We start from the raw sequence: 13198 nt of genomic DNA on the forward strand, positions 1-13198 counted from the left end.
ACTAGTGACGCCTAGTATTGTCACCTAATGACAGGTGACTCACGTAGAGCGGCAAGTCATCTGAAGCCCAGGAACGTCATCGTGTGTTTCTGATGCGTGCTCCTATATATTTAAATAAAGGAATGGCCTCTTCGCAAAAAGCAGCCGAAAAACTCCTGTCTACTATCAAGAACTTTAATCACTTCCAATTAAAAAAACGAGCCTTAACAACACTGCATTTCTAATCGTCTCTCGAAAACGGTAAGAATGCTTAATAGAAAAAAACTAAACAGGCGAAAACAACAAATAAGATTATGATCCAATTATGCGTTGTTCGTTATTATTCACTACGTGCAGGCTTTTACTCGCAATAAAAGATGTCACTGTGGAAAGTTGAAGAGGACCGCTGCGCAATTCAGCAGTAATTACCGCTCTTATGAACGTCCTGCGGAACTTCGCTGTATAACGGGCGATGGCTTGTTGACTGCATATCTGCGGAAGAGAAATTACTTGCCATCACAGTGGAACAAAGAGAAATCGCCGAAATGACCAGGTAGCATATTCTTATCTATTTAATATGTCTCTGCACAGTGGCGTCGTGGGGAACCCAGAGATACGCAGAGAATTTTGCCGTGTTTTCGGCACGAAGCGGCGATTGTCTAAAGGCGCTCGCACAACATTGCCGCGCCGTCCTTTGTGTCGACGCGTTCAATCGCACGTTATCTCGAAAAGTTCGTTATCGATGTGAAGGGACGACAAGGCAGCCTTGCGGGAAAGTTTCTCGCCGGTCCATTGTTCCAGCCTCGTATCGCCGACATTGCCCTTCAGATATTGCAAGAATGAGAGGCCATTGAGGCTGCTGTTAGGCTACCGTGCCTCAGCGCCAATATTAGCTGCGCGCGCAAGCTGATCGCGCATATTTCTCTCGAAGTATCTAGCCAGTACTGTGGTTCACTCACTCCTCACTGAAGCGGGCCGGAGAGGCTCTGCACGGAGTGATGGGGCGGCCACCGGGCAGCATTTTGCTGCTGCTACTGTTGGTGCATGATATTCTCAGCACCCATTCTGCGACAGGTAAGCGCACATATTTTTCGCTTCTGTTCGACTTGCTGCGATGGGATGCTTCCGTGAAAAAAAGGGATCCTTTCTTGAAGTGCCACATACAGTATGTGCAGCGCAACTCACTGCGTCACGTTTAGAGCCGCTCCTCACAAATGCGAAGCTAAAGTGGTAATGTCGGAGCGCTAAAGGTCTGACCAATGTTTTTAGACAAATACTCGGTGCCGAAGAGCGCACTATATGTGCGTGCCTTCAGTGCTAATTTGTTCCATGTCTTTTCTCTTCACTGAGCAAACATTCTCTGGCATCCCTCTTTTGAGATAGAGACCTCTCCACTGTATTAAATGTGGTTACCTCTTCTCTTAAAAATAAATCAAGAAATTAAATCAGGAGAAGAATAGCCACACACTGAATTTTGTTTACGAATAAACCGCATACGTAGTGTAGTTTTACCACTAAGGACAGGCTCCAGCTTCAAGGCCACAAACGACAGAAGGAAACGAAAGAAGAGCACGAAAACCAACAGCCTGAAATGATTGCCCTATGCTATAGCAGTAAAGAGATTTTTCGTTAAGGGAAAACTTAAAGCGACGGTGAGGACAACTCCCTAAAGTTTTTGTTCTCATTAAAAATGAATTATACGGCTCTTTCTGTGCATCTTGATATTTGTCCGGCAGCAGAAGAAGCATTTTTTGCTGAGAAAAAAAGGCATATAAACATCTTCCCGTGCCTCGAATCCATCTTGTGACTTCTGCTGCGCAAAGGACTCGTGATGAACGTTGTTGAAGTGAATGGCGCTGTAGCCTAGCGTCTGGAATCGACGCATTAAGAACTGCACCGACGCACGCAGTTTGAAAGTTGATGGCAATAATTGTGCTTCACATCTTGGCATTTTCTGCTTTACAAACACTCCGTCCTCGGTGCAAGTAGCGGCTTTGCCATTAGAACGCGATAGCCTATTGATGCACCTGTAGGCCACATTCAATTCATCCTCAGTGTACATTTAAACGAAAACGTACAGTCTTTACTGCTCCTGCTGCTCTACTGAAATGCAAACACGAGCAGAAGCGCGTTCGCATTGATGCAAGTTCTGCCGGAGTTTGCGGGATTTGGAGAAAACGAATTTTTAGTGGATAAGTAGGGGGCCACAATCTCTGGACACGCTCGTCAGTTTGCAGCACAAAAGAATTGTAACTTGTCACATCATGCGAATGCTAGTGATACGAGACTAGATTTTTATCGTAACGGAAAATCTTGGTGATAATTAATATACATTCAGCGTTCCATCAGATAACATGAGATTGATGCATGTGGTTCTGTGGCTTTTCGCTGCAGGGTTGAAAGAAAATATACTGCTAGAACTTTTCACACAAAATATGACGCAATAACAGCGAGTTTGGCGGCATAGTTCAGCCGGCTTTGCGCGTTGCTTTATGGTGCGCGAACGATTCGCTCTGATGAGTATGGTGGCCAGATTTACTGGGTGCCTTCTGGAGCTCGAGATAGTTTGTTCGAGCAGTCTGTAAAACGTCGCATGCTTATTCTGAAATTTCGCTCTCGCCAATCATTGTACTTTCTTGTTTAGATGCAACGGAAGCTTATCTACACGACTGCAAACAAGGAACCAAGCACGCTGTCGTTCCAAAGGAAGGGCAGGCACGACAGCGTTCTTGTTCCGCCATTTGTGATGCATGCAGATAGAGCGTCAGGCGGGTGGGCATTGACGAGACTGAAAGTTAGTTGTCCGCACATTTGGTAGCATGTGTCGCGTACTATCAACAGCGACGATAACGAGAACCGCGAAGATCGACCTGTTTCTTGTAAACCGCAAAGACCAAATTGGATAAGCTCGTGCAGCTTAGCTCTTTTCTCCTTTATATGGCATTTCTGAATGCGAAACGTGCCATTTATTTGAAGCAAGGTGCATCATTATGTCACTGTTCGCCACGGTAGTGTCCTGTCAAGAACATCCCAGACGCCATGTCCTTCTGGTAGTATACCACCGTCCTGCGCCTGCACAAAAAAGTACATATCAAGACTATGGCTGAAGCGCTAGCAGTACCTAAATAACTATTTAACGGACAGGCGCATGGACAGCGGTGGTAAATCTGGACCCAAGGCCAACTTGCTAGTACAAACGATAGAGCCTAATGGCCATTGTAGTGCTGATACTGCGGTGGGCCTTGGCACATTTCGGCTTCCGCGTAGGCGGTTCAACGACGCAGATTTAGTACGAGCCACGCGAGGCAGTAATATACGCTGTAAGTTGGGCACATTGCGAGAACGCTCCCCACTGCGAATCATTGTCCTGACGCTAGACCAAATATCAGGCTATCAGTCCATTCTATTCATTCGTCTTTATTATCACTGGCAGGAACTCGGTAATCAGCGGTGAACGCGCCCATTGATGTTATTCTTTTCATCGCCCACCATCTTTTATGTCTTATGTTACGCACCGACAGGTCTTAGTTCCGCCACTGAAAACCAAATTCGATTGGTAGGTTCTCTGCAGTAGATGATACGAGGGCTAGTTCAACAGTCACGAGGAAATATTTTTAAGAAGATAAGACGCAGAACACTTTCGCGTGCGCTAAAAAAAGGAGCACACTGAATTTTCGTGAGATTTAACCCAAAATATTCTCTTAAAATAGCAAGTCGTGAGCACTACAGCGCAAAAAATTTAAGAAGTGAGCCGACTCTCTATAACTAGTTGACCGTCATGTGATGCCTTACTGAATGGCTATTGTGAGACATATCTGCATGAACATTGTTTGTGGAATAAAGTTAACCTGAGCCGGAAGCTAGGAAGTGTTCGCTCTATTATAAGTTTTAAGTCGGCTGAAAGGTTTGCGGAATTTCTTTTTCGCACTCCAGCATTACGCATCTACTTCATCAGCAAGTACTCTTACCTGGACCCCTTCCCCATAACGAAAAAAGAAACCACTGCTCTTTAAACCCAAGTATAATCCAACAAAGGTTGTGCGGGGGCTAGTTGGTGCAACATTACGTTTGTTAAAAGTCTGTGTGCTACTTAGAAATTCACATCCACAAAATAACATGGAGGCGAGGACGAAGCACACACAGCTATGAGCTTTGTTGTATGTCGAGAATTTCTAAGCAGTGCACAAACTTAACAAACTGTGGTATGAGCCGTTGGAGCGCTATATAGGGTGTGTGATTAGCCGCACCTGTTTCCCTTGCATACGCGTACTGGGCGGATATAAGGCATGGCCTCCCACTCAAACTGGCCACCTTGTGTTGCTCAAATGCAGCTGGGCGTTAAGCTGAGCACACCAAAACGATGCCACATAACGAACGAGCTCCTCCTCGACGATGTCGTCAGTCTTATGCCTGACGCCGTTCCAAACAGAACGGGCCGACTTGCTCAAGTGCAGCTTTCTCGGGCAAAAATTCTGAAAATTGGCGAATTGTAAGACACTGTTATGAAAATATTGAAGGTAATAGTCCATTATTCTGATATGTAGCAAATTCTTTGTAAAACAAAGATTTTGCTTTCCAGCGATCGCATCGAACAGTTAATACTGCCATGGAAAACCCACGTGGAACACTTCTGACGATAGCAAAAACGTCAATAGAAAAAAAAATGAGACTGCCGTCAGATGATCTCCAGATATATTCATTGTTATTGTGAAATCTTACATTATATGAAAAAATTGCGTTCATAAATGGTTTCCCGCTCAAAAATGCGTTCGACCAGAATTTCGGGGTATGTTTAAACAACTGCCTAGCAACAGTTATCCGCAGAATAAACACAAATTTCCTCACGGCTTTCTTTTTTTTTTTTGAGTACATCCCACAGACAAAACCTGCTTCATGATGGCACCGATGCAAACCTGAGAGAGTTGGCATGAAATCAAAATTACGTTAAATACCGCGCGACGCAGGTTGCCATTTACCTCCATTATATCCATGCCTGCGGCGCACTGCAGTTAGCAGGAACAAGCCTGGGGAACTAGCGACGCCGCACCTCTCTTGGGCTTTCACTGCAGGGGGCAGCCACAGAGACAAATAACCCGCATGTTAATTCTGATGCAATTAAAGCTGCAAGTAAGGGTGCCATGTGATTTTTTTTTATTTCCAGTGTTCTGTGTTGTTCACAGCAATGTTTTCTCACTTTATGTGCGAGTGCATAAAACGTGCCCCGGAAATATTTTTAATACGGTGGACTGTATCACATAGATCTCTTACCTGAGGCAGCAGAAGTACCTTTAGCACCGCATTACGGTGTGCATAGGGAAACTGGAAAATGAACCGTTTAGACTGAATTTTCGAATGCAGGAAGAATAACTAATGACCTTCTTTAAAAGCCCGCAGGCATTTTTCGTACATATACACTGTTCGCAACTAACATTTATTTTCCCTTTCTTGCTGTACTCCGCGAGGCTATTAGGTTACAATGACCTGAGCATGCAAGGTGGTACCTAATTAAAAGGCCGGGGAATTTGAACAGTGCGCACAAACTGCGAGTAGGCCTTTCTGCTGGTGGATATGGTGAGCAGTCTGCCTTATGTATCAGTGTGCCGACAGCTGTGCAGCTGAGAGGACGCATTATTTGGTTCTCTTCGATTTTGCAAGGGTATGCTTCAATGATTCGACGCATTTCTTTCCACCCGGAATGACAGACTTCAAAGAGCAAAGAATCTGCGTTAAAAATCTGTTTCGAATTTAAGAAAACTGCTGCAAAAACCCATCGCTATGCTACAGAAGGCTTTCGAAGCTAATTCTATGATCCAAAGAAAGCCGTTTTTGCGGTACAAAGTCTTCAAAAATGGTCGAACGCCTGTCGGCGATGTTGAGCGTCCTCGGCAACCGCCAGCAAGGATAACATCGAAAATAATAGCAGAAGTGCTCGAGGCTATCCTTGCAGGTCGCAGGTGAACTATCCACGATGCGTGTGATATTGTTGGGCAGTCATATGGGTCAGTTCAGGGACAGTTTCTGGACAAACGTCCAGAAAAATGGAAGAGCAACAGCTGGCTGCTCCACCATGAAAACGTGCCCGCTCACACATTACTCGTTGTTCGACAGTTCCTGACTTCCAGATACACCACAGTGCCTCCCAACCTGCAGGCCTGCTTGCCTAACCTTGCCCCGTGTGACTTTTTATTCTCCTTGAAAGTGAAACTGAAGCTAAAAACGCGTCGGTTTATAGCAGTTGAAGAGATGAAGTCGCAAGAGCTTCTCGACACACTCGCACTTGGCGACTTCTACGGATGCGTGGAATCATGAGAGAAATGCTGAGAGTGGTGTATGCATGCTCAGGGTGAATACTTTGAACGAAACAGTGCAAACTAGGAGTTAAGGCGATCATCATTTTTTTCTTTTTTACGATCTACTTCCCCGGGCTTGTTCGCAGTACCTCGTAGGTGTAAGGAAACCTTTGCATTCAATTTCGCAACTGCTACTAGTCATATCAGTGTTACCCGAGCTAGTGACAAGCAGAGGTAAAAAATGGCATGTTAATTAACATCCGTGATATTGACATACACGGTCATTATAAATGTATATGTCATCTATGCTAATTAGCATGTCATTTTCTACCTGTGCTTGTCGCTAACTCGGGTAACACTGATACTTTGTATTGACATACATTGCTGAGGCTGTCGGAGTCTAAGATGAAACACCACCATTTCTAGCCTGCATCCCGCTACCCCGAACATATGCATATAATGAGATCATTCACTTCTCAGGCGACCCTGGCAAAAGTGCTGTCTGCGATTTTGAGCCGGGAAACTGTGCGGGATGGACACCTACCGACTGCAGCAAAGGGTACCCCTGTTGGAAAGCGGTGAAAGCGAGCGAAGTTTCGGAAGGCCCTGTCAGCGATCACTCAACGGGTACTGGTAAGGATCAGTGACAACATGTAGCGATAGTTATTTCAACCTTGCCGCACAAGGAAACCAGCTGTTTTCTCCATGAAAAACCTAATTCGTGTACTGGAATCTCCAAAAGAAAAAAATCGTCCTGGAGACTCCCAGGTTTACTTCAGAGACCTGTAAAACAGAACGTGTCGTTCGCTGATTTGAATTATCATCATCATCATCATAATTAGCCTGACTACGCCCACTGCAGGGCAAAGGCCTCTCCCATGTCTCTCCAATTAATCCTGTCCTTGGCCAGCTGCAGCCGCCGTATGCCATCACACTTCTTAATCTCATCCGCCCACCTAACCTTCTGCCGCCCCCTGCTACGCTTACCTTCTCTTGGAATCCACTCTGTTACCCTTAAGGACCAGCGGTTATCTTGCTTTCGCATTACATACGCTGCTCAAGCCAATTTATTCCTCTTGAATTCGACTAGGATGTCGTTAGCATGCGTTTGTTCGCTCACCCACTCTGCCCGCTTCCAGTCTCTTAACGTTACACCCATCATTTTTCTTTCCAAAGTTCGCTGCGTTGTCCTCAACTTAATCTGAACCCCCTTCGTTTGCCTCCCCATTTCTGCCCCATAGGTGAGTACCGGTAAGACACAGCTATTGTATACTTTCTCTTGAGTGATATTGGTAACCAACTGGTTTACTCTTAGAAGGCTGTCCTACAAGTCCTACACGAGGATGGCCAAATCTTGCTCTGGTGAGGGAGTGTGTTTCACCTAAGATGTTCGGCAATTTTTAAAAATAAGCTTTTTTTTTTAGAAGACCGCTTTTTTTCAGCATAGCGTTGTCAGCTATGTAGCGCATAAGAATACAGCTAAGACGTGCTGATTAATAGCCTCTTTTACGACTATTGAATTGAACGCTTTTGAACTATTACTGCTAGTCTCCTTATTTATTGAGGAGCGTATAGTTCACCGTTAGTAATATCTATGTCAGTTTTTAGAATTTCAAAAGCGCAGTTACCCATGGCGCTGTGGCGCAACCAATTTTGCCTGCATTGAGCCAAAATACATGCGCTTTCCAAAACCTTGCAAGCAAAGCAAATCCCCCCAAATTAGCCGAAATTGTCAAAATTCGTTGCGCTACAGTGCCAAGGGTAACTGCGTTTTAGAAATTTAAGCACAAAATCTTTTTTTTTCGCCCCAAGGGGAAGTGATGGCTGAAAAAAAAAAATGAAATTCGCGCAGGTGGCGGGAAATATGGACGCGCGATGTTTCCTGGCAGACAACGGAGGTCCGGCACTGCGGTGATGAAAAGAAACGCCCGGGGCCCTTTTTGCTTCACAGCTTGGCTGCACATTTCCGCCTTGAGTCTTCCCAATGTCATATTCTCAGCTGTTTACCGCCCGAAATATTTTTTTGGCCAACAAGAACGTGTTTTTTTCGCCGGCCGGATGTCTGAGCTACAACTATGGCAAAAGGTGGTCTACGAGGAAAACCGTGGAGGTAACATAGAGGTGAGGGCGCACTGTGCGAAATTAATCCTGCTTGCTGCGCTTACGATTAGCGAAATATGCCCAAAGCAATTTTTCAAAATAGAAGGGGCTAAAACGGGAATAAACGTTAACGTTCTCCAGCGAAGTAGTCAGCAGAATTTGGATAGAGATAGAGAGAGAGAACGAGAAAAACTGTCAGCCCCTTTAGTAAACTCAGAGGTATAAGTGCGATGTACTATTTTTTTCTTTAGGATTTGAACGTGAGATATAGGCCAGTCAAGGGCACTTAATTCACGTCGAGCGAAGCAAGTTACGCCTCCTTTCCACCTCGCTATTTTCATTTCCAGATATGCTGATCTTCTAGATGATGATAGCAACATAGGAGGGAACTTAATCTGTGCGGAAGCTGCACAGTGTAAAGATGAAACATAAAGTTAGATGCAGTTCATGTTACTTCGCTCATTTCTGTGAAACCTTTCCTGTCGATTGCAGATCAAGATCGAGTCTTCTTACACTGACGGCACTGTGGCGGTGGATGACATTTCCATAACACCAGGAAAGTGCCCAGACCGTAAGTGGAGTATTGCACAATGTAAAGCTGTTATTTTTTCCTAACAAGACAAATTACAACACTGAACAGCTTTTTAGGTAGCAATAAACGACTAACGAAAATTTTCGCGAGCAAGGAACAAGTTTGCTTAAACGAGTTGAATGTTACAGCGAAGCCATAATAAAGCAACTAGCCTTGACCTTCCACAGAAGTGAGTATTAATCGAACACCTTATTGAGACATTCTAATTACACGCAGTGCGAGTACGAAGTAAATGCAGTTTCTTCGTAAACGCGATCATACGTTGCCACAAAGGCTCCGTTTTGGAGACCTTTAGCATAGCGTGGATGCATTAGTGTAGGCGTATGGACGATTCGCGTATGACTGATGCGCACGCGCAGTTGCGTGGTGTGGAGCCAGGTTGGGAGGACATCTGCCACTGCGAGAGCGCATCAGGCATACGCGAATCCAGTATACGTCCATGCTATGTTAAAAATGCCTAACAACGAGAAACGCCTTGTTATATCTGGTGGGCATCTTACGAGCTATGCCTGCCCACCTAAATAAGTTCTACCTAATATGCCCAATAAGAACGAATAAATACATGCGCTATATTTAGCTTTCGCCTTTGACTCAGCTGCAGTTCTCTCCTTCATTTGCGCAGGGTTTATGAAAATTATTCGACCAACTCGCGTGACGTTATCTGCTTCAACTTGTGGTGATCTATTAAAGGGACACCGATGGCGACTCCATCTAATTATTGTTTTCAGTAAAAATTGATTCTCTGGATCCTTCTAGCTATACATAACCCTTTGTCCGGGAGCAAGAAACGCGTTTATAGGCGAGAAAATTGGTAAAAAACAGAGCTTAGAGAGAGAGAGAGATAGAGGGGGGGGGGGATAAAAAATGAAAAATAAGAACACGCGTGGTGTCGCTTTTTTCTGGTCCCCTCAGTACACGCTGTTTTTTACCATGTTTATTATTCACAATCTAACCCAACTCCAGAGTGTTATCGAGGAAAGCGGACCTAAAAATCTTCTTGCCACTTGATCGAAACTAGTGACGTCCGTACCGAAAGGGACAGATTGCCACCCTTTTGAAGTAAGTGCCGATGTAGCTTAGCCTCCGGTATTACTTTTGTTCTATGATACGGCGCAAGTATAATATGCGTGTTAATTAAATGTTGTGCACATACCGGGTGTCCCAACGAAAAGTAACCAAGATTTTAAGAAAGACGGAGTGCTCTAGGCTAGTGCAAGCAATTGAATGCTGTTAAGAGTCGCAGCAGTAGTTTTTTCGTTCTGGAAATGTAATTAGCACAGACTAATTGGCTAACATTTTCAATATTGGTGTCACGAATAAACTGTGAATGCGGAAGTTGTAGATCACCTTGAAAAACAGCGGGCTGAAATGATTGCACGAATGAACGATTTATGTAGCTTTCTTACTGTCCTTAAGAAACTCTCGCAAAATAAAGCTACCACCTGATAGCGGCGCTATTTCAAGCGTCCCAAGACGCGTCCCAGAGAGTAAAGTGCGCTATACAGCGCTGTCCCCGACGGGGCTTTGCGTGTGCACTGGGCGAGAGATATACGCTAACAGCTTTCGGTCAAATGTTTAGGGCAATACCCTGAGGTGGAGTAAATTTGTAATAAGGGCGTAATTACTCACTGTAGCGTCCACCCAAACACAGCCATACGGCTACAAAGGAAACTTATACAGCTTTCTCAGAAACTTCGCGGTTAAAGAAAATTTGTGCTGGTCTGGTGTTCGAACCCGGGACCACCGCTTCACCGGAGCAGTCGCTCGGCCAACTGAACTAACCGGGACGTCAAGCTTATGGCAGGGCGAGAGCGAATTGATCAGTAACTCGACATGGGAACAGTGTTGGTCAAATGTCACGTGGTAGGTTGTGTATTTCGCCGGCTTTGTTTTAAGGCCGGTAAATAAAAGTGCGTAAACGGTACCTCGGTGAAAACATTTGTTAGCTATTTTTCAAGACGATCTGGAACTTCTGAATTTACTCATTATTCCTGAAGCCATTTTAAAAAAAAAATTAGCTTGTTACTCTCTATCTTGATGTAGAAGGGTATATAGTGCAAACAAAGACAAGACAAGAGAGGCGACACACACACAGGCGCTAACTATCAATTGGCTTTACTGGCGGAAGGTTGCACCTTATATAGGCCGAAGGGTCGCGACAGAAACGATAATGGAAACAATAACAAAAAGCCAGGGTTGTAAAAGAGCCAGCGAAGCAGAACGCATACGGGGGTAGGCATGTGTATGACACGAAAAGGCGCTTTTGCTTATCGTTCCAGCGAGTCAACCGGTCGCTGTTTTAAAAAGTCAATCTCAACCGCGAACAGAGATGAAGATGGTTCGCTGATGCGCTCGCTGCCACGCTCATTTATGTAGTGGGCTTCTAGGCTAATCCGTGCCGTCCTATCTTCACTCTTGCCAAGAATCTTTGTCTCTTCAAACCGGGCCACACATGCGTCACATTGACTTACGTGAGCAGCAAAATGCTTGTTGCACACGTTGAACTCTCAACCGTATTCAGTTGATGTCAATCGGCTAGGACACTCCATTTTTTTAATAACCTAGGTTAATTTTAGGTAAGACACCCGGTATATGGTTGCCATGTATATGTTGGCCACGGTCTCGGTGACTTTGCAACTCGTGCACTTGTCTTGCCCGTAGCCCTCTGGAGCTCTTCCAGCGTCTAAGTTTGGATGCTGCGTGGTACAAAGCAGAGAAACGATATATAAATGTATTCGAGATTTGCTGCATTTTCGCAAACTCCGCAAATTGCAGATAGAAACTGCGGCTGGAAATATGGTTGCTTGCTAGTCTAAGAGGCGCAGTATTTGTGTACTGAAGTTCTCCCGAAGTAAAATGGTTGCCCGGTTCTTTCAGCACCACGCGATGGATCGTGCACGTTTGACACTTCGACCTGTGGCTACACTAACCACGAAAGCAACGGAAAGCACAAGTGGATCCGGGCAAATATGCGGAATTCTCGAGCGTTAAACTGGCCTCGTCGGGACCATACAACTGGAACACCAAGCGGTACGCACGATTGACGCCATTTTTCTTCTTCTTTTTCGTTCCTCATTTTTCTCGACGAAGCGCATGTCGTGTAAAGAGTGTGGAGGGAGTTAATGGCTTGACTGCAGCTCCACATACTGTCGGTAGGAAAACTGAAGCACTTGCAACTGTAGCGCTCGCACGGTTCCTCGAAAATCAACAACACGCGAAGCAAGATGAATGCCATTGTTGGCGCCCATCCAAGCACGCCTTCCACAGTAGTCATCGAAAATTTAGACTTAGTTTGCGTGAATATTCTGACCGGTCTGCCGAAGCATGAGGAATATGAAAAAAGCCTAATGGTAATTTGCAGTTAATAATTAGGGAACAAATCACTTAAGCAAAAGCAGCACTGAACCAGAAAAGCTACTGGTTCATGTTCATTTCTCTAGGCGCTGTAGCGATTGTAAGGATTGCAGTTTTCCGCGAGGAATCTGGTATTGGTTTCCTTTGCGCGAAGCTAATACTGTGACTGAACAATAATCAGCAGTTGAAAGACATACGCACTGTGCTTCATCACAGTGCAGATCTGAAAACAACACTTCTCGAACCCATTCAAGCAACTGATTCCCATACATTTCTCACATAAACTCGGCACCAGCTGGGTAAATCATGAATTGCTGCAGTGAAATTCTTTTTTGTGTGTGTGCGTATGTAAATCATCGCCAAGGATTAGCTCCAACTGGACCGCGGAGTATGGGCAGAAGGCTGCACAGTATTCTTACAGCGGGGAGCAGTCTATGCCTGGAATCTCATGGCTGTGCGGTAATAAACGCGAACGCACTACAGTCTGTCCCATGAAGGTAAAAAGCGGTTTAAGCGGGAGAAGCGCAGTAGGAAGTGTTTGTTATAACGGAAGATGGATACATCGAGTGCAGTTTTAAGCACCGCCCGGCCTCAACAACTGCAATGGTCCGGCCAGTGTGTAGGAGGCCGCTACTTATTTCCCCGCGTTTCTTATTGCTTTCGTAGTATACTCATCTTTAATCGTTTAATGTACCTTACCATTCATGAAATGTTTCACTCATAAGACACTTTAAGTATGCAAACAAACAAACAAACAAACAAACAAACAAACAAACAAACAAAGAAGCAAACAAGCAAACAAGCAAACAAACAAACAAACTGTAAAGAAGAAGCACATTCGTGCGAAAGACGAAGATGACGCTACAGCCGCATTGCCATCGCC

General features: G+C 44.9%; 1 protein-coding gene across 1 annotated transcript in view; it reads left to right on the forward strand.

The window, feature by feature from the left end:
• The first annotated feature begins 893 nt into the window (after positions 1–893).
• LOC144114179 (MAM and LDL-receptor class A domain-containing protein 2-like) overlaps positions 894–13198 on the forward strand; it is a 176769-nt gene continuing 164464 nt past the window's right edge. The window contains exons 1-5 of the mRNA XM_077647750.1: positions 894–1053; positions 6750–6902; positions 8122–8390; positions 8862–8940; positions 11839–11991. Coding sequence (XP_077503876.1) covers positions 978–1053; positions 6750–6902; positions 8122–8390; positions 8862–8940; positions 11839–11991 — 730 coding nt within the window. The 5' untranslated portion in view covers positions 894–977. The remainder of the gene's footprint in view (positions 1054–6749; positions 6903–8121; positions 8391–8861; positions 8941–11838; positions 11992–13198) is intronic.

This window comes from Amblyomma americanum, chromosome 1 (genome assembly GCF_052857255.1).
Source record: "Amblyomma americanum isolate KBUSLIRL-KWMA chromosome 1, ASM5285725v1, whole genome shotgun sequence".
Taxonomy (NCBI): Eukaryota; Metazoa; Arthropoda; class Arachnida; order Ixodida; family Ixodidae; genus Amblyomma; species Amblyomma americanum.